The sequence below is a fragment of the Nematostella vectensis genome, chromosome 9, assembly GCF_932526225.1.
Source record: "Nematostella vectensis chromosome 9, jaNemVect1.1, whole genome shotgun sequence".
Classification (NCBI taxonomy): Eukaryota; Metazoa; Cnidaria; class Anthozoa; order Actiniaria; family Edwardsiidae; genus Nematostella; species Nematostella vectensis.
Window position 1 is genome coordinate 16,553,282 of NC_064042.1, and position 21,025 is coordinate 16,574,306.

The window sequence follows — 21,025 nt, forward strand, 5'->3', positions numbered from 1 at the left end:
GCACAAGCCTTTACTAGCGGTGATAATGTTTTAAGTGCATTTATCAAGTACAGTACATGGTGATTGGTAGGAAACACCTCGCTAGGTGCCCGGTCTACGAGATGGAATGGTGCCAACATGGTGACCATACGCAAGGAAGCTTGACTTACTGAAAGCGCTGTACTTTCTTTCAACGTGGGTAAAGGTAGACTTCTACTCAAAAGTGATCCTTCTATCAGTAACGTATGCAATCACCGTTTGGGATTCTTTAGGATCATCACAACTACAATCACTGCAAACATTATGTATGTGGCATAAATAAAAAAAACATAAATAATAACGATTAACCTCGAATACTTTATATATCACAATAATTTATAATATTGCATATTATTAAATATTATAATCAATATCAGAATAAATGAACGTCCAGCGGTTTTCCAGCTATAGCATTAATAACCATCACACGTTCACCTATTCAGGTAAACGCCATCATTCGAACACCCTTAGACTTATGTCTACTCAATACAAGTTCAGTTAAAAACAAATCTTTTATTGGTAAAGATTTTATAGTAGAAAACTCATTTGTTGTTTTGGAAATAACTGAAATCTGGCTCCGGGAAGGCATTGTCGACCAGAGCGTTATGAATTGCCTTTGCCCTACTGCCTTTACCCTACTGCCTTTACCCTACTGCCTTTGCCCTACTGCCTTTGCCCTAATGCCTTTGCCCTACTGCCTTAGCTCTACTGCCTTTGCCCTACTGCCTTAGCTCTAATACCTTTGCCCTACTGCCTTTGCCCTACTGCCTTTGCCCTACTGCCTTTGCCCTAATGCCTTTGCCCTACTGCCTTAGCTCTACTGCCTTTGCCCTACTGCCTTTGCCCTACTGCCTTTGCCCTACTGCCTTAGCTCTAATACCTTTGCCCTACTGCCTTTGCCCTACTGCCTTTGCCCTACTGCCTTTGCCCTACTGCCTTTGCCCTACTGCCTTTGCCGTAATGCCTTTACCCTACTGCCTTTACCCTACTGCCTTTGCCCTACTGCCTTTGCCCTACTGCCTTTACCCTACTGCCTTTACCCTACTGCCTTTACCCTTCTGCCTTTGTCCTACTGCCTTTGCCCTACTGCCTTTGCCCTACTGCCTTTGCCCTACTGCCTTTGCCCTACTGCCTTTGCCCTACTGCCTTTGCCCTACTGCCTTTGCCCTACTGCCTTTGCCCTACTGCCTTTGCCCTACTGCCTTTGCCCTACTGCCTTTACCCTACTGCCTTTACCCTACTGCCTTTGCCCTACTGCCTTTGCCCTACTGCCTTTGCCCTACTGCCTTTACCCTACTGCCTTTACCCTACTGCCTTTACCCTACTGCCTTTGCCCTACTGCCTTTGCCCTACTGCCTTTGCCCTACTGCCTTTGCCGTAATGCCTTTACTCCACTGCCTTTGCCCTACTGCCTTTGCCTTACTGCCTTTGCCCTACTGCCTTTGCCGTAATGCCTTTACCCTACTGCCTTTGCCCTACTGCCTTTGCCGTAATGACTTTACTCTACTGCCTTTGCCCTACTGACTACGACTTCATCACTTACCTCGTAGGAAACCAAGGGTGGATGGGTAGCTGTTCTCTACAGGAAATGCTTTAAAATGAAAAAGGTAACCAACACAAAAAGAATATTCAAGTCTTTCGAGCTCACCCACATCACTGTCGGCTCCCCCAACACAATACTTCGACTAGTGCAAGTGTACCGACCCCCTCCCTCTACGAAAAGCAAATTAAACGAAGCACTAGTTTTAGATGAATTTGCTTCGTTTTCTGTCATTTTCTTCTAGGCCGCTTTTGATAACAGTTGATTTCAACTTTCATCTTGATGTCTCTTCAGATCGTGCTGCCGCTCGTATTACATACGTGCTTGAGTCTTTTAACTTATCTAAACATGTTACTGCCGCCATAATCTCATAATCTACTTGATCAGCGTGGCTGCCATCTTTTCGTAAATGAGTTCTAGGGTAACCCTAAGATTCATTCAAGAGAAGAGGTCAAGACCCGCTGTCCAATGGCCAAGACCATGCATGGTAAAGCGTTATTGTCATTTCTTTATAACCTTACTAATTTCCCATAGCTATTTGAATAATAAAAAATAACACGTGAAATGCAAGATGCAAACAATATAAACAAAAAATATATATGTATATATAGACAATAGAGGTTGCATTTTTTTATCATCGGTAAGGAATAAATTTATCTTTTAAAATGTTCAAAAAGTTGCTGTACTGTATCTTTGAAAGACTAAAAAGTACAGTATAAGAAACACATGATATAAAGACAAGAACTGTCTTCTTCAGCAGTATATGACAAATGCAGGACAATATTGGTTAGACTTTATTAAATATAATAACATAATCAAGAATAGAGATGAAACGAAGAATGTCAAAGGTTGTTGTTATGGTCAAATTATTTGATTACTTGTATTTATTTGATTTGTATACGCACGCATGCTCAAAGCAAACAAAAAGAAAAACAAAAAAGCCCAAATCATCGTCCAAAAAAGCACAAATCGTCGTCCTAAACTCACCTTAGCAGCGTTTTTCCTCTTTCCTCGTTTTCTGTTGGTCGATTGTGGTAGTACTCGCTTTTTAATGTGAACTGTCTCTTGTCAGATACCGAGTCACAGCCATTTCTTCTTGGGATATCCTCAAATAAATCTTGGCCTTTATACTTTAGTCACAAAATATGAGGCAAAAAAACAGGCATTGGTTTTCGCATAATCGACAAGAACATTTTTCCTTCCTCTGTGCTTGCATTTTGGGGCCATTTTGGGGCCAGGGGCCTGGGGGCTGCGTGGCTGACTGGCGAGTGACACCACAGGGAACCCACGCAATGACCACAAAAACCAAGTCGCAGAGCTATACCACATTATAGGAGCCGCGCTGGCTCCTATAATCATATACATATTTGGATAGTAATTTAATTAAATTAGCAGAGCAAAAATCAACTTATGACGTGACAGCCTATAACTAATGACCTGACGGGCTATAACTAATGACGTGTCGGGCTATAACTAATGACGTGTCGGGCTATAACTAATGGCGTGACGGGCTATAACTAATGGCGTGACGGGCAATAACTAATGGCGTGACGGGCTATAACTAATGGCGTGACGGGCTATAACTAATGGCGTGACGGGCTATAACTTATGGCGTGTCGGGCTATAACTAATGACGTGTCGGGCTATAACTAATGACGTGTCGGGCTATAACTAATGACGTGTCGGGCTATAACTAATGATGTGTCGGGCTATAACTAATGGCGTGACGGGCTATAACTTATGATGTGTCGGGCTATAACTAATGATGTGTCGGGCTATAACTTATGATGTGTCGGGCTATAACTAATGGCGTGACGGGCTATAACTAATGGCGTGACGGGCTATAACTAATGGCGTGACGGGCTATAACTAATGGCGTGACGGGCTATAACTTATGGCGTGTCGGGCTATAACTAATGACGTGTCGGGCTATAACTAATGACGTGTCGGGCTATAACTAATGACGTGTCGGGCTATAACTAATAATGTGTCGGGCTATAACTAATGGCGTGACGGGCTATAACTTATGATGTGTCGGGCTATAACTAATGATGTGTCGGGCTATAACTTATGATGTGTCGGGCTATAACTTATGATGTGTCGGGCTATAACTAATGACGTGTCGGGCTATAACTAATGGCGTGACGGACTATAACTAATGGCGTGACGGGCTATAACTTATGATGTGTCGGGCAATAACTAATGACCTGTCGGGCTATAACTAATGACGTGACGGGCTATAACTAATGGCGTGACGGGCTATAACTAATGATGTGTCGGGCTATAACTAATGACGTGACGGGGCTATAACTAATGGCATGACGGGCTATAACTTATGATGTGTCGGGCTATAACTAATGATGTGTCGGGCTATAACTAATGACGTGACGGGCCATAACTTATGATGTGTCGGGCTATAACTAATGATGCGTCGGGCTATAACTAATGACGTGACGGGCTATAACTAATGATGCGTCGGGCTATAACTTATGATGTGTCGGGCTATAACTAATGGCGTGACGGGCTATAACTAATGGCGTGACGGACTATAACTAATAGCGTGACGGGCTATAACTTATGACCTGACGGGCTATAACTAATGACGTGTCGGGCTATTACTTATGATGTGTCGGGCTGTAACTAATGGCGTGACGGGCTATAACTAATGGCGTGACGGGCTATAACTTATGATGTGTCGGGCTATAACTAATGGCGTGACGGGCTATAACTAATGGCGTGACGGGCTATAACTAATGATGTGTCGGGCTATAACTAATGACGTGACGGGCTATAACTTATGATGTGTCGGGCTATAAATAATGATGTGTCGGGCTATAACTAATGACGTGACGGGCTATAACTAATGGCGTGACGGGCTATAACTAATGGCGTGACGGGCTATAACTAATGACGTGTCGGGCTATAACTAATGGCGTGACGGGCTATAACTAATGATGTGTCGGGCTATAACTAATGATGTGTCGGGCTATAACAAATGACCTGACGGGCTATAACTAATGACGTGTCGGGCTATAACTTATGATGTGACGGGCTATAACTAATGACGTGACGGGCTATAACTTATGATGTGTCGGGCTATAACTTATGATGTGTCGGGCTATAACTAATGACGTGACGGGCTATAACTTATGATGTGTAGGGCTATAACTAATGATGTGTCGGGCTATAACTAATGACGTGACGGGATATAACTAATGACGTGTCGGGCTATAACTTATGATGTGTCGGGCTATAACTAATGGCGTGACGGGCTATAACTAATGGCGTGACGGGCTATAACTTATGACGTGTCGGGCTATAACTAATGACGTGTCGGGCTATAACTAATGGCGTGACGGGCTATAACTTATGACCTGACGGGCTATAACTAATGATGTGTCGGGCTATAACTAATGATGTGTCGGGCTATAACTTATGATGTGTCGGGCTATAACTTATGATGTGTCGGGCTATAACTAATGACGTGTCGGGCTATAACTAATGACGTGTCGGGCTATAACTAATGACGTGACGGGCTATAACTTATGATGTGTCGGGCTATAACTAATGACGTGTCGGGCTATAACTAATGACGTGACGGGATATAACTAATGACGTGTCGGGCTATAACTTATGATGTGTCGGGCTATAACTAATGACGTGTCGGGCTATAACTAATGACGTGTCGGGCTATAACTAATGACGTGTCGGGCTATAACTAATGACGTGTCGGGCTATAACTAATGATGTGTCGGGCTATAACTAATGACGTGTCGGGCTATAACTAATGGCGTGACGGGCTATAACTTATGACCTGACGGGCTATAACTAATGACGTGTCGGGCTATAACTAATGACGTGTCGGGCTATAACTAATGGCGTGACGGGCTATAACTAATTATGTGACGGGCTATAACTAATGACGTGTCGGGCTATAACTAATGACGTGTCGGGCTATAACTAATGACGTGTCGGGCTATAACTAATGACGTGTCGGGCTATAACTAATGACTTGTCGGGCTATAACTAATGACGTGACGGGCTATAACTTATGATGTGTCGGGCTATAACTAATGATGTGTCGGGCTATAACTAATGACGTGACGGGCCATAACTTATGATGTGTCGGGCTATAACTAATGATGCGTCGGGCTATAACTAATGACGTGACGGGCTATAACTAATGACAGGTCGGGCTATAACTTATGATGTGTCGGGCTATAACTAATGGCGTGACGGGCTATAACTAATGGCGTGACGGACTATAACTAATAGCGTGACGGGCTATAACTTATGACCTGACGGGCTATAACTAATGACGTGTCGGGCTATTACTTATGATGTGTCGGGCTGTAACTAATGGCGTGACGGGCTATAACTAATGGCGTGACGGGCTATAACTTATGATGTGTCGGGCTATAACTAATGGCGTGACGGGCTATAACTAATGGCGTGACGGGCTATAACTAATGATGTGTCGGGCTATAACTAATGACGTGACGGGCTATAACTTATGATGTGTCGGGCTATAACTAATGATGTGTCGGGCTATAACTAATGACGTGACGGGCTATAACTAATGGCGTGACGGGCTATAACTAATGGCGTGACGGGCTATAACTAATGACGTGTCGGGCTATAACTAATGGCGTGACGTGCTATAACTAATGATGTGTCGGGCTATAACTAATGATGTGTCGGGCTATAACAAATGACCTGACGGGCTATAACTAATGACGTGTCGGGCTATAACTTATGATGTGACGGGCTATAACTAATGACGTGACGGGCTATAACTTATGATGTGTCGGGCTATAACTTATGATGTGTCGGGCTATAACTAATGACGTGACGGGCTATAACTTATGATGTGTAGGGCTATAACTAATGATGTGTCGGGCTATAACTAATGACGTGACGGGATATAACTAATGACGTGTCGGGCTATAACTTATGATGTGTCGGGCTATAACTAATGGCGTGACGGGCTATAACTAATGGCGTGACGGGCTATAACTTATGACGTGTCGGGCTATAACTAATGACGTGTCGGGCTATAACTAATGGCGTGACGGGCTATAACTTATGACCTGACGGGCTATAACTAATGATGTGTCGGGCTATAACTAATGATGTGTCGGGCTATAACTTATGATGTGTCGGGCTATAACTTATGATGTGTCGGGCTATAACTAATGACGTGTCGGGCTATAACTAATGACGTGTCGGGCTATAACTAATGACGTGACGGGCTATAACTTATGATGTGTCGGGCTATAACTAATGACGTGTCGGGCTATAACTAATGACGTGACGGGATATAACTAATGACGTGTCGGGCTATAACTTATGATGTGTCGGGCTATAACTAATGACGTGTCGGGCTATAACTAATGACGTGTCGGGCTATAACTAATGACGTGTCGGGCTATAACTAATGACGTGTCGGGCTATAACTAATGACGTGTCGGGCTATAACTAATGACGTGTCGGGCTATAACTAATGGCGTGACGGGCTATAACTTATGACCTGACGGGCTATAACTAATGACGTGTCGGGCTATAACTAATGACGTGTCGGGCTATAACTAATGGCGTGACGGGCTATAACTAATGGCGTGACGGGCTATAACTAATGACGTGTCGGGCTATAACTAATGACGTGTCGGGCTATAACTAATGACGTGTCGGGCTATAACTAATGACGTGTCGGGCTATAACTAATGACTTGTCGGGCTATAACTAATGACGTGACGGGCTATAACTTATGATGTGTCGGGCTATAACTAATGATGTGTCGGGCTATATTAAATGACCTGACGGGCTATAACTAATGACGTGTCGGGCTATAACTAATGACGTGACGGGCTATAACTAATGACGTGTCGGGCTATAACTTATGATGTGTCGGGCTATAACTAATGACGTGTCGGGCTATAACTAATGACGTGTCGGGCTATAACTAATGACGTGTCGGGCTATAACTAATGGCGTGACGGGATATAACTAATGACGTGTCGGGCTATAACTAATGACGTGTCGGGCTATAACTAATGACGTGTCGGGCTATAACTAATGACGTGTCGGGCTATAACTAATGACGTGTCGGGCTATAACTAATGACGTGTCGGGCTATAACTAATGGCGTGACGGGCTATAACTTATGACCTGACGGGCTATAACTAATGACGTGTCGGGCTATAACTAATGACGTGTCGGGCTATAACTAATGGCGTGACGGGCTATAACTAATGGCGTGACGGGCTATAACTAATGACGTGTCGGGCTATAACTAATGACGTGTCGGGCTATAACTAATGACGTGTCGGGCTATAACTAATGACGTGTCGGGCTATAACTAATGACTTGTCGGGCTATAACTAATGACGTGACGGGCTATAACTTATGATGTGTCGGGCTATAACTAATGATGTGTCGGGCTATAACTAATGACGTGTCGGGCTATAACTAATGACGTGTCGGGCTATAACTAATGACGTGTCGGGCTATAACTAATGACGTGACGGGCTATAACTTATGATGTGTCGGGCTATAACTAATGATGTGTCGGGCTATATCAAATGACCTGACGGGCTATAACTAATGACGTGTCGGGCTATAACTTATGATGTGTCGGGCTATAACTAATGACGTGTCGGGCTATAACTAATGACGTGTCGGGCTATAACTAATGACGTGACGGGCTATAACTTATGATGTGTCGGGCTATAACTAATGACGTGTCGGGCTATAACTAATGACGTGACGGGATATAACTAATGACGTGTCGGGCTATAACTTATGATGTGTCGGGCTATAACTAATGACGTGTCGGGCTATAACTAATGACGTGTCGGGCTATAACTAATGACGTGTCGGGCTATAACTAATGACGTGTCGGGCTATAACTAATGACGTGTCGGGCTATAACTAATGACGTGTCGGGCTATAACTAATGGCGTGACGGGCTATAACTTATGACCTGACGGGCTATAACTAATGACGTGTCGGGCTATAACTAATGACGTGTCGGGCTATAACTAATGGCGTGACGGGCTATAACTAATGGCGTGACGGGCTATAACTAATGACGTGTCGGGCTATAACTAATGACGTGTCGGGCTATAACTAATGACGTGTCGGGCTATAACTAATGACGTGTCGGGCTATAACTAATGACGTGACGGGCTATAACTAATGACGTGTCGGGCTATAACTTATGATGTGTCGGGCTATAACTAATGACGTGTCGGGCTATAACTAATGACGTGTCGGGCTATAACTAATGACGTGTCGGGCTATAACTAATGGCGTGACGGGCTATAACTAATGGCGTGACGGGCTATAACTAATGATGTGTCGGGCTATAACTAATGGCGTGACGGGCTATAACTAATGGCGTGACGGGCTATAACTAATGATATGTCGGGCTATAACTAATGATGTGTCGGGCTATAACTAATGATGTGTCGGGCTATAACTAATGGCGTGACGGGCTATAACTAATGGCGTGACGGGCTATAACTAATGACGTGTCGGGCTATAACTAATGACGTGACAGCTTATAACTAATAACGTGACAGGCTATAACTAATGGCGTGACGGGCTATAACTAATTATGTGACGGGCTATAACTAATGGCGTGACGGGCTATAACTAATGGCGTGACGGGCTATAACTAATGATGTGTCGGGCTATAACTAATGACGTGTCGGGCTATAACTAATGACGTGTCGGGCTATAACTAATGACGTGACGGGCTATAACTAATGATGTGTCGGGCTATAACTAATGATGTGTCGGGCTATAACTAATGATGTGTCGGGCTATAACTAATGATGTGTCGGGCTATAACTTATGATGTGTCGGGCTATAACAAATGACCTGACGGGCTATAACTAATGGCGTGACGGGCTATAACTAATGTCCTTTCTGTTTTAGTTCATCAGGTCGCAAGAACATTCTGGCAAAAGACCTCCCACCGACATCCAGACCTCCAGACCTCGTACAAACAGAAGGCCTGGTTGGCCAGCAAGGATGGAATGTTATCAAACATAAAGAGTCTGCGCAGGAGAGTCTGCGCAGGAGATAAGCGCAATACTGGACCGACTTCTGTCACCGGAAGACAACAAAGGGAAAACAACCTGGCAAGTGGGCCGCACCCCGATGCTTATGCACACTACAGAAAACAGCACCATTACGACGAAAGGTAGGGGATACATGGTATGTGATTATATATCGATCACGTGATTATATTTCTATAATATTCAGGATCATCAGGACGATTTACAAGTCATACCCAGGCCACCAAGCACCACGCCATACCTCACCACCGCGAACGCAAACGGCATTCAGTTATAACAGTCAAGCCACACATAGGCGACGACTTCTGCTTTAGGGGGTCCTCACACGATGACGACTCTAGTGATAGCATCCCCAAGTTCCACGTGTGCAAACACGGCATTCCGATCCCCGGGGACTCGAACAATACGGGAAATGGATGTGATAAGTGCATGCGGCCCAAATCCCGGGGAGGTCGGGTATTGAGAGACTTTTTAAGCCGGAAAAAAGCAAAAGAAAAACAAAGCGGAAAAGGTGGGCGCTAAAAAATAATGGCCTCGAGGCAGAGAGGCGGGGAGATATCGGGATTGGTATAGACAACGCTTGGCAACGCTTTGCAGAAAGAAACAAATAACCCTAGCATTTATCGTGGCCATTATTGAGCCCGGGCCTGGTACCCGGACTGGATGATTGATAGTAGACCACTTGATCAATACGAGGTAGCAGGTGATTAAAGAGACAGTCCAAGCAGCGTTGTAAAGAGAAAACATGTATAAAGGAGCTGGAAGGAGATACTTGTTGTAGGCTTGAATAACTCAGTGTGTTGCTTTTTTATTGATTTATCTTTCCTGTATTCGCCATCATAAGAAAAAGTACTAACTGAGAATGAGGTCATGCCGGGAAATATCAAACTGAGGCTTTGGCGTATCGACCGAGGCTTTGCAATATGGCTTTTTAAAATAAAAATGACAAGAAAACAAATCAACTTTTGCTTTCGCGCGAATATTGATAAGTTTATCGATCGATTTCAAAAAGGCGGGAAAACGAGAAACACTCGCGCGCTGCCAAATCAAAAATGTAAATGACTGGAAAGATTCAACTACAAGTAATTGGACGACTTTTTCGGGCTATTTTCTTTCTATTTGCGCCTTTTGGAAGCTACAGGGTTTATCCTAGGGGAAGTTGATCAAAACAATAACAGAGAAAGCTCAGATGTCGGTCTTACGGAATTCCGTAATGCCGTAATGTTTGCAAAGCAAGTGAGTTTTCGAATTTCGACCAAAAACCGACTAGCACTTTGAGTCGGAGTTTTATTATTTAAATAAAAGAGGTGCAAATACTGCAGCTTGTTTGTAAATGCAATATTTCTATCAAATCACCATAAAGCAGCACAAAGGTGTTTTCTTTAACATCAAACGTTTGCTCTCTACATACTGTGGAGTTTTCACACCAAACAGTCCATTCATGCCATGAAGATTGACATCTGGGCTTTCTTTCTCATTGTTTGGTTCTATGGCACCTTTGGGAAGACGCCTGTAGCTCGAAAAACACGGAAAGTTGTTGAATTATATCACAATGCTTGACACAACAATGAAACATATCTGAACGGTAAATAAACCAAGGAACCTTCTTTTTACGTCTGAAGGGCTATGGCAAATGTGTCTTCTCTATACGTGTTTTCTTCTAACAGGTCAAAGGGCGAAATGAGAAATGTGTCCTGTCTATGCAGGTTTGTGGTATTTTCGTAAAACCGGTCATTCATTTTCAAAAGAAAAACATTCGCCGCCCCGTGTGAAAATGGAAATCACGACCTTCAGATTTCTACATTTGATTATGAGACTGACGCGCTGCCTACTGCGCTAACAAGGCCTACGTGGGAAATGTGTCTTTTCTAAATGCGTGTCTGTGGTATTTTCTTCTAACAGGTCAAAGGGCGAAATGAAAAATGTGTCATGTCGTCAATGTAGGTTTATGGTATTTTAGTAAAACCGGTCATAGAGTCATTCGTTTTCAAAAGAAAAAAATATGCCCCGTGTGAGGATCCAAACCACGACCTTCAGCTTTTTACATTTGATTATGAGACTGACGCGCTGCCTACTGCGCTAACGAGGCCTACATGGGAAATGTGGCTTCTCTCTGCGTGGTTGTGGTGTTTTCGTCAAACCAGTCATACAGTCATTCGTTTTCAAAAAAAAAAAAAAATAAATGCCCCGTGTGAGGAACGAACTCACGACCTTAAGATTTCTAAATCACATTATGAGACTGACGCGCTGCCTACTGCGCTAACGAGGCCAACATGGGAAATGTGTCTTTTCTATGCGTGTCTGTGGTATTTTTTTCTAACAGGTCAAAGGGCGAAATGAGAAATTTGTCCTGTCAATGTAGGTTTGTGGCATTTTAGTCAAACCGGTCATAGTGTCATTCATTTTCAAAAGACGAAAATATGCCTCTTGTGAGGGTCGAACTCACGACCTTCAGATTTCTACATTCGATTATGAGACTGACGAGCTGCCTACTGCGCTAACGAGGCCTACATGAGAAATGTGTTTTCTCTATGCGTGTTTGTGGTGTTTTCGTCAAACCGGTCATGCAGTCATTCGTTTAAAAAAAATAAATGCCCCGTGTGAGGAACGAACTCACGACCTTAAGATTTCTAAATCACATTATGAGACTGACGCGCTGCCTACTGCGCTAACGAGGCCAACATGGCAAGTGTGTCTTTTCTATGCGTGTCTGTGGTATTTTCTTCTAACAGGTCATAGGGCGAAATGAGAAATGTGTCATGTCGTCAATGTAAGTTTATGGTATTTTAGTAAAACTGGTCATAGAGTCATTTATTTTAAAAAGAAAAAAATATGCCCCGTGTGAGGATCGAACTCACGACATTCAGGTTTCTACATTCGATTATGATGCTGACGCGCTGCCTACTGCGCTAACGAGGCCAACATGAGAAATGTGTCTTTTCTATGCGTGTTTGTGGTGTTTTCGTCAAACCGGTCATAGTGTCATTCATTTTCAGAACGAAAAATGTGCCCCGTGTGAGGATCGAACTCACGACCTTCAGATTTCTAAATCAGATTATGAGACTGACGCGCGGCTTACTGCGCTAACGAGGCCAACATGGGAAATGTGTCTTTTCTATGCGTGTCTGTGGTATTTTCTTCTAACAGGTCAAAGGGCGAAATGTGAAATGTGTCCTGTCAATGTAGGTTTGTGGTATTTTAGTAAAACCGGTCATAGTGTCATTCATTTTCAAAAGAAAAAAATATGCCCGTGGTGAGGATCGAACTCACGACCTTCAGATTTCTACATTAGATTATGCGACTGACGCGCTGCCTACTGCGCTAACCAGGCCTACATGGGAAATGTGTCTTTTCTATGCGTGTCTGGGTATTTTCTTCTAGCAGGTAAAAGGGCGAAATGAGAAATGTGTCCCTTCAATGTAGGTTTGTGGTATTTTAGTTAAACCGGTCATAGTGTCATTCATTTTCAAAAGAAAAAAATATGCCCCTTGTGAGGATCGAACTCACTACCTTCAGATTTCTAAATTCGATTATGAGACTGACGCGCTGCCTACTGCGCTAACCAGGCCTACATGGGAAATGTGTCTTTTCTATGTGTGTCTGGGTATTTTCTTCTAACAGGTAAAAGGGCGAAATGAGAAATGTGTCCCTTCAATGTAGGTTTGTGGTATTTTAATTAAACCGGTCATAGTGTCATTCATTTTCAAAAGAAAAGAATATGCCCCTTGTGAGGATCGAACTCACTACCTTCAGATTTCTAAATTCGATTATGAGACTGACGCTCTGCCTACTGCGCTAACGAGGCCTACATGGGAAATGTGTCTTTTCTATGCGTGTCTGTGGTATTTTCTTCTAACAGGTCATAGGGCGAAATGAGAAATGTGTCATGTCGTCAATGTAAGTTTATGGTATTTTAGTAAAACTGGTCATAGAGTCATTTATTTTAAAAAGAAAAAAAATATGCCCCGTGTGGGGATCGAACTCCCGACCTTCAGATTTCTAAATCAGATTATGAGACGGACGCGCTGCCTACTGCGCTAACAAGGCCAACATGGGAAATGTGTCTTTTCTCTGCGTGTCTGTGGTATCTTCTGCTAACAGGTCAAAGGGCGAAATGAGAAATGTGTCCTGTCAATGTAGGTTTGTTGTATTTTAGTAAAACCGGTCATAGTGTAATTCATTTTCAAAAGACAAAAATATGCCCCTTGTGAGTATCAAACTCACGACCTTCAGATTTCTTAATTCGATTATGAGACTGACGCGCTGCCTACTGCGCTAACGAGGCCAACATAAGAAATGTGTCTTCTCTATGCGTGTTTGTGGTGTTTTCTTCTAAGAGATCAAAGGCCAGAATAAGAAATGTGTCTTCTCTATGCGTGTCTGTGGTATTTTCGTCAAACCGGTCATAGTGACATTCATTTTCAGAACTAACAATGTGCCCCGTGTCAGGATCGATCTCACGACCTTTAGATTTCTAAATCAGTTTATGAGACTGACGCGCTGTCTACTGCGCTAAAAAGGCCTACATGGGAAATGTGTCTTCTCTCTGCGTGTTTGTGGTGTTTTCTTCTGACAGATCAAAGGCCAGAATAAGAAATGTGTCTTCTCTATGCGTGTTTGTGGTGTTTTAGTCAACCGGTCTTAGTCATTCGTTTTCAAAAAAAAAATATGCTCCGTGTGAAGATCGAACTCACGACCTTCAGATTCCTAAATCAGATTATGAGACTGACGCGCTGCCTACTGCGTTAACGAGGCCAACATGAAAAATGTGTCTTCTCTATGCGCGTTTGTGGTGTTTTCGTAAAACAGGTCATAGAGCCATTCATTTTCAAAAGAAAAAAAAATATGCCCCATGTGAGGATAGAACTCACGACCTTCAGATTTCTACATTCGATTATGAGACTGACGCGCTGCCATATTGCGCTAACGAGGCCAACATGAGAAATGTGTCTTCTCTATGCGTGTCAGCTGTGTTTTCCAATAAGAGATCAAAATCAAGAATGAGAAATGTGCCTTCTCTATGTGGGTTTGTCGTGTTTTCTTAGAACCTGTCAAAGTGTAATTATTTTTCAAAAGTAAAAATTATGAGAATAACGCTCCGCCTATGCGCTAACGAGGCCTACATGAGAAATGTGTGTTTGTGGTGTTTTCGTCAAACCGGTCATAGAGTCATTCGTTTTTTTAACAAAAAAAAATATGCCTCGTGTGGGGATCGAAGTCCCGACCTTCAGATTTCTAAATCAGATTATGAGACGGACGCGCTGCCTACTGCGCTAACAAGGCCAACATGGGAAATGTGTCTTTTCTCTGCGTGTCTGTGGTATTTTCTTCTAACATGTCAAAGGGCGAAATGAGAAATGTGTCCTGTCAATGTAGGTTTGTGGTATTTTAGTAAAACCGGTCATAGTGTAATTCATTTTCAAAAGACAAAAATATGCCCCTTGTGAGTATCGAACTCACGACCTTCAGATTTCTAAATTCGATTATGAGACTGACGTGCTGCCTACTTGTTTGTTGCGTTTTCTTCTGGCCGATCAAAGGCCAGAATGACAAATGTGTCTTCTCTATGCGTGTTTGTGGTGTTTTCGTCAAACCGGTCATACAGTCATTCGTTTAAAAAAATATATGCCCGTGTAAGGATCGATCTCACTACCCTCAGATTTCTAAATCAGATAATCAGACTGACGCGCTGCCTACTGCGCTAACGAGGCCAACATGATAAATGTGTCTTCTCTTTGCGTGTTTGTGGTGTTTTCGTCAAACCGGTCATAGAGTCATTCGTTTAAAAAAAAAAAATATGCCCCTTGTGAGGATCGAACTCACGACCTTCAGATTTCTACATTTGAATATGAGACTGACGCGCTGCCTACTGCGCTAACGAGGCCAACATGAGAAATGTGCCTTCTCTATGAGTGTCTGTGGTGTTTTCGTCAAACCGGTCATAGTGTCATTCATTTTCAGAACTAAAAATGTGCCCCTTGTGAGGATCAAACTCACGACCTTCAGATTTCTTAAACATATTTTGAGACTGACGCGCTGCCTACTGCGCTTGCAAGGCCAACATGGGAAATGTGTCTTTTCTCTGCGTGTCTGTGGTATTTTCTTCTAACATGTCAAAGGGCGAAATGAGAAATGTGTCCTGTCAATGTAGGTTTGTGGTATTTTAGTAAAACCGGTCATAGTGTAATTCATTTTCAAAAGACAAAAATATGCCCCTTGTCAGTATCGAACTCACGACCTTCAGATTTCTAAATTCGATTATGAGACTGACGTGCTGCCTACTTGTTTGTTGCGTTTTCTTCTGGCCGATCAAAGGCCAGAATGACAAATGTGTCTTCTCTATGCGTGTTTGTGGTGTTTTCGTCAAACCGGTTATACAGTCATTCGTTTAAAAAAATATATGCCCGTGTAAGGATCGATCTCACTACCTTCAGATTTCTAAATCAGATAATCAGACTGACGCGCTGCCTACTGCGCTAACGACGCCTACATGGGAAATGTGCCTTTTCTATGCGTGTTTGTGGTGTTTTCGTAAAACCGGTCATAGAGTCATTCGTTTTCAAAAGAAAAAATATGCCCCGTTTGAGGATCGAACTCACGACATTCAGATTTCTACATTCGATTATGATACTGACGCGCTGCCTACTGTGCTAACGAGGCCAACATGATAAATGTGTCTTCTCTATGCGTGTTTGTGGTGTTTTCGTCAAACCGGTCATAGAGTCATTCATTTTCAGAACTAAAAATGTGCCCCTTGTGAGGATCAAACTCACGACCTTCAGATTTCTTAAACATATTTTGAGACTGACGCGCTGCCTACTGCGCTAACGAGGCCAACATGAGAAATGTGCCTTCTCTATGAGTGTCTGTGGTGTTTTCGTCAAACCGGTCATAGTGTCATTCATTTTCAGAACTAAAAATGTGCCCCTTGTGAGGATCAAACTCACGACCTTCAGATTTCTTAAACATATTTTGAGACTGACGCGCTGCCTACTGCGCTAACAAGGCCAACATGGGAAATGTGTCTTTTCTCTGCGTGTCTGTGGTATTTTCTTCTAACATGTCAAAGGGCGAAATGAGAAATGTGTCCTGTCAATGTAGGTTTGTGGTATTTTAGTAAAACCGGTCATAGTGTAATTCATTTTCAAAAGACAAAAATATGCCCCTTGTCAGTATCGAACTCACGACCTTCAGATTTCTAAATTCGATTATGAGACTGACGTGCTGCCTACTTGTTTGTTGCGTTTTCTTCTGGCCGATCAAAGGCCAGAATGACAAATGTGTCTTCTCTATGCGTGTTTGTGGTGTTTTCGTCAAACCGGTCATACAGTCATTCGTTTAAAAAAATATATGCCCGTGTAAGGATCGATCTCACTACCTTCAGATTTCTAAATCAGATAATCAGACTGACGCGCTGCCTACTGCGCTAACGACGCCTACATGGGAAATGTGCCTTTTCTATGCGTGTTTGTGGTGTTTTCGTAAAACCGGTCATAGAGTCATTCGTTTTCAAAAGAAAAAATATGCCCCGTTTGAGGATCGAACTCACGACATTCAGATTTCTACATTCGATTATGATACTGACGCGCTGCCTACTGTGCTAACGAGGCCAACATGATAAATGTGTCTTCTCTATGCGTGTTTGTGGTGTTTTCGTCAAACCGGTCATAGAGTCATTCATTTTCAGAACTAAAAATGTGCCCCTTGTGAGGATCAAACTCACGACCTTCAGATTTCTTAAACATATTTTGAGACTGACGCGCTGCCTACTGCGCTAACGAGGCCAACATGGGAAATGTGTCTTTTCTATGCGTGTCTGTTGTATTTTCTTCTAGCAGGTCAAAGGTCGAAATGAGAAATGTGTCCTGTCAATGTAGGTTTGTGGTATTTTAGTAAAAACAGTCATAGTGTCATTTATTTTTAAAAGACAAAAATATGCCCCTTGTGAGGATCGAACTCACGACCTTCAGATTTCTACATTCGATTATGAGACTGACGCGCTGCCTCCTGCGCTAACGAGGCCAACATGAGAAATGTGTCTTCCCTATGCGTGTTTGTGGTGTTTTCCTCTGACAGATAAAAGGCCTATGTGGGTTTGTCGTGTTTTCTTAGAACCGGTCAAAGTGTAATTCTTTTTCAAAATAAAAATTATGAGAATAACGCTCCGCCTTTGCGCTAACGAGGCCTACATGAGAAATGTGTCTTCTCTATGCGTGTTTGTGGTGTTTTCTTCGAAGACATCAAAGGCCAGAATGAGAAATGTGTCTTCTCTATGTGGGTTTGTCGTGTTTTTTTAGAACCGGTCATAGTGTAATTTATTCTCAAATGTTAAAGTTTTGAGAATGAGGCTCTGCCTATGCGCTAACGAGGCCTACATGAGACATGTGTCTTCTATATGCGTGTCTGTGGTGTTTTCGTCAAACCGGTCATAGTGTCATTCATTTTCAGAACTTGAAATGTGCACCGTGTGAGGATCGAAATCACGACCTTCAGATTTCTTAATCAGATCATGAGACTGACGCGCTGCCTACTTCGTTAACAAGGCCAACATGAGAAATGTGTCTTCTCTATGCGTGTTTGTGGTGTTTTCATCAAACCGGTAATAGAGTAATTCGTTTTCAAAAGAAAAAAATATGCCCTGTCGGAGGATCGAACTCACGACCTTCAGATTTCTAGATTTGATTATGAGACTGACGCGCTGCCTACTGCGCTAACGAGGCCAACCTGAGAAATGTGTCTTTTCTTTGCGTGTTTGTGGTGTTTTCGTCAAACCGGTCATAGAATCTTTCCTTTTCAAAAGAAAAAAAAATATGCCCCGTGTGAGGATCGAACTCACTACCTTCAGATTTCTAAATCAGATTATGAGACTGACACGCTGCTCACAGCGCTGACGAGGACTACATGGGAAATGTGTCTTCTTTCTTCGTGTTTGTGGTGTTTTCGTCAAACCTATCATACAGTCATTCGTTAAAAAAAAAAATATGCCCCGTGTGAGGATCGAACTCACGACCTTCAGATTTCTAAATCAGATTATGAGACTGACTCGCCGCCTATTGCGCTAACGACGCCTACATGGGAAATGTGTCTTTTCTATGCGTGTTTGTGGTGTTTTCGTCAAACCGGTCATAGATCCATTCGTTTTCAAAAAAAAAAAAATTTGCCCTGTGTGAGGTTCGAACTCACGACCTTCAGATTTCTACATTCGATTATGAGACTGACGCGCTGCCATTTTTCGCTAACGAGGCCAACATGAGAAATGTGTCTTCTTTATACGTGTTTGTGGTGTTTTCTTATAAGAGATCGAAGGCAAGAATGAGAAATGTGTCTTCTCTATGTGGGTTTGTCGTGTTTTCTTATAACCTGTCAAAGTGTAATTCTTTATCAAAAGTAAAAATTATGAGAAAAACGCTCCGCCTATGCGCTAACGAGGCCTACTTGGGAAAATTGTCTTCTCTCTGCGTGTTTGTGGTGTTTTCGTCAAACCAGTCATACACTCATTCGTTTAAAAAAAAATATGCCACGTGTGAGGATCGAACTCACGACCTTCAGATTTCTAAATCATGTTATGAGACTGACGCGCTGCCTACTGCGCTAACGAGGCCAAAATGAGAAATGTGTCTTCTCTATGCGTGTTTGTGGTGTTTTCTTATAAGAGATCAAAGGCCAGAATGAGAAATGTGTCTTCTCTATGTGGGTTTGTCGTGTTTTTTTTAGAACCGTCAGAGTGTAATTCTTTTTCAAAAGTAAAAATTATGAGAATAACGCTCCGCCTATGCGCTAACGAGGCCTACATGAGAAATGTGCCTTATCTATGCGTGTTAGTGGTGTTTCTTTATACCGGTCATAGAGTCATTCATTTTCTAAAGAAAAAAAATATGCCCCGTGTAAGGATCGAACTCAAGACCTTCAGATTTCTACATTTGATTATGAGACTAACGCGCTGCCTACTGCGCTAACGATTCCAACATGGGAAATGTGTCCTGTCAATGTAGGTTTGTGGTATTTTAGTAAAAACAGTCATAGTGTCATTTATTTTTAAAAGACAAAAATATGCCCCTTGTGAGGATCGAACTCACGACCTTCAGATTTCTACATTCGATTATGAGACTGACGCGCTGCCTCCTGCGCTAACGAGGCCAACATGAGAAATGTGTCTTCCCTATGCGTGTTTGTGGTGTTTTCCTCTGACAGATAAAAGGCCTATGTGGGTTTGTCGTGTTTTCTTAGAACCGGTCAAAGTGTAATTCTTTTTCAAAATAAAAATTATGAGAATAACGCTCCGCCTTTGCGCTAACGAGGCCTACATGAGAAATGTGTCTTCTCTATGCGTGTTTGTGGTGTTTTCTTCGAAGACATCAAAGGCCAGAATGAGAAATGTGTCTTCTCTGTGTGGGTTTGTCGTGTTTTTTTAGAACCGGTCATAGTGTAATTTATTCTCAAAAGTTAAAGTTTTGAGAATGAGGCTCTGCCTATGCGCTAACGAGGCCTACATGAGACATGTGTCTTCTATATGCGTGTCTGTGGTGTTTTCGTCAAACCGGTCATAGTGTCATTCATTTTCAGAACTTGAAATGTGCACCGTGTGAGGATCAAAATCACGACCTTCAGATTTCTTAATCAGATTATGAGACTGACGCGCTGCCTACTTCGTTAACGAGGCCAACATGAGAAATGTGTCTTCTCTATGCGTGTTTGTGGTGTTTTCATCAAACAGGTAATAGAGTAATTCGTTTTCAAAAGAAAAAAATATGCCCTGTCGGAGGATCGAACTCACGACCTTCAGATTTCTAGATTTGATTATGAGACTGACGCGCTGCCTACTGCGCTAACGAGGCCAACCTGAGAAATGTGTCTTTTCTATGCGTGTTTGTGGTGTTTTCGTCAAACCGGTCATAGAATCTTTCCTTTTCAAAAGAAAAAAAAATATGCCCCGTGTGAGGATCGAACTCACTACCTTCAGATTTCTAAATCAGATTATGAGACTGACACGCTGCTCACAGCGCTGACGAGGACTACATGGGAAATGTGTCTTCTTTCTTCGTGTTTGTGGTGTTTTCGTCAAACCTATCATACAGTCATTCGTTAAAAAAAAAAAATATGCCCCGTGTGAGGATCGAACTCACGACCTTCAGATTTCTAAATCAGATTATGAGACTGACGCGCCGCCTATTGCGCTAACGACGCCTACATGGGAAATGTGTCTTTTCTATGCGTGTTTGTTGCGTTTTCAAAAGAAAAAAATATGCCCCGTGTGAGGATCGAACTCACGACCTTCAGATTTCTACATTCGATTATGAGACTGACGCGCTGCCATATTTCGCTAACAAGGCAAACATGAGAAATGTGTCTTCTCTATTCGTGTTTGTGGTGTTTTCTTCAAACC

At 42.7% G+C, this 21,025-nt stretch overlaps 1 protein-coding gene across 1 annotated transcript; it reads left to right on the forward strand.

Annotated features, from left to right (window-relative positions):
* The first annotated feature begins 1,723 nt into the window (after positions 1-1,723).
* On the forward strand, positions 1,724-11,343 carry LOC125572464. Its single transcript, XM_048732986.1, has 3 exons — positions 1,724-2,045; positions 9,500-9,767; positions 9,830-11,343. Exons 1-3 carry the CDS (start codon positions 2,027-2,029, stop codon positions 9,954-9,956), a joined length of 414 nt encoding a protein of 137 aa, XP_048588943.1. The 5' UTR covers positions 1,724-2,026; the 3' UTR covers positions 9,957-11,343.
* The last annotated feature ends 9,682 nt before the right edge of the window (positions 11,344-21,025 follow it).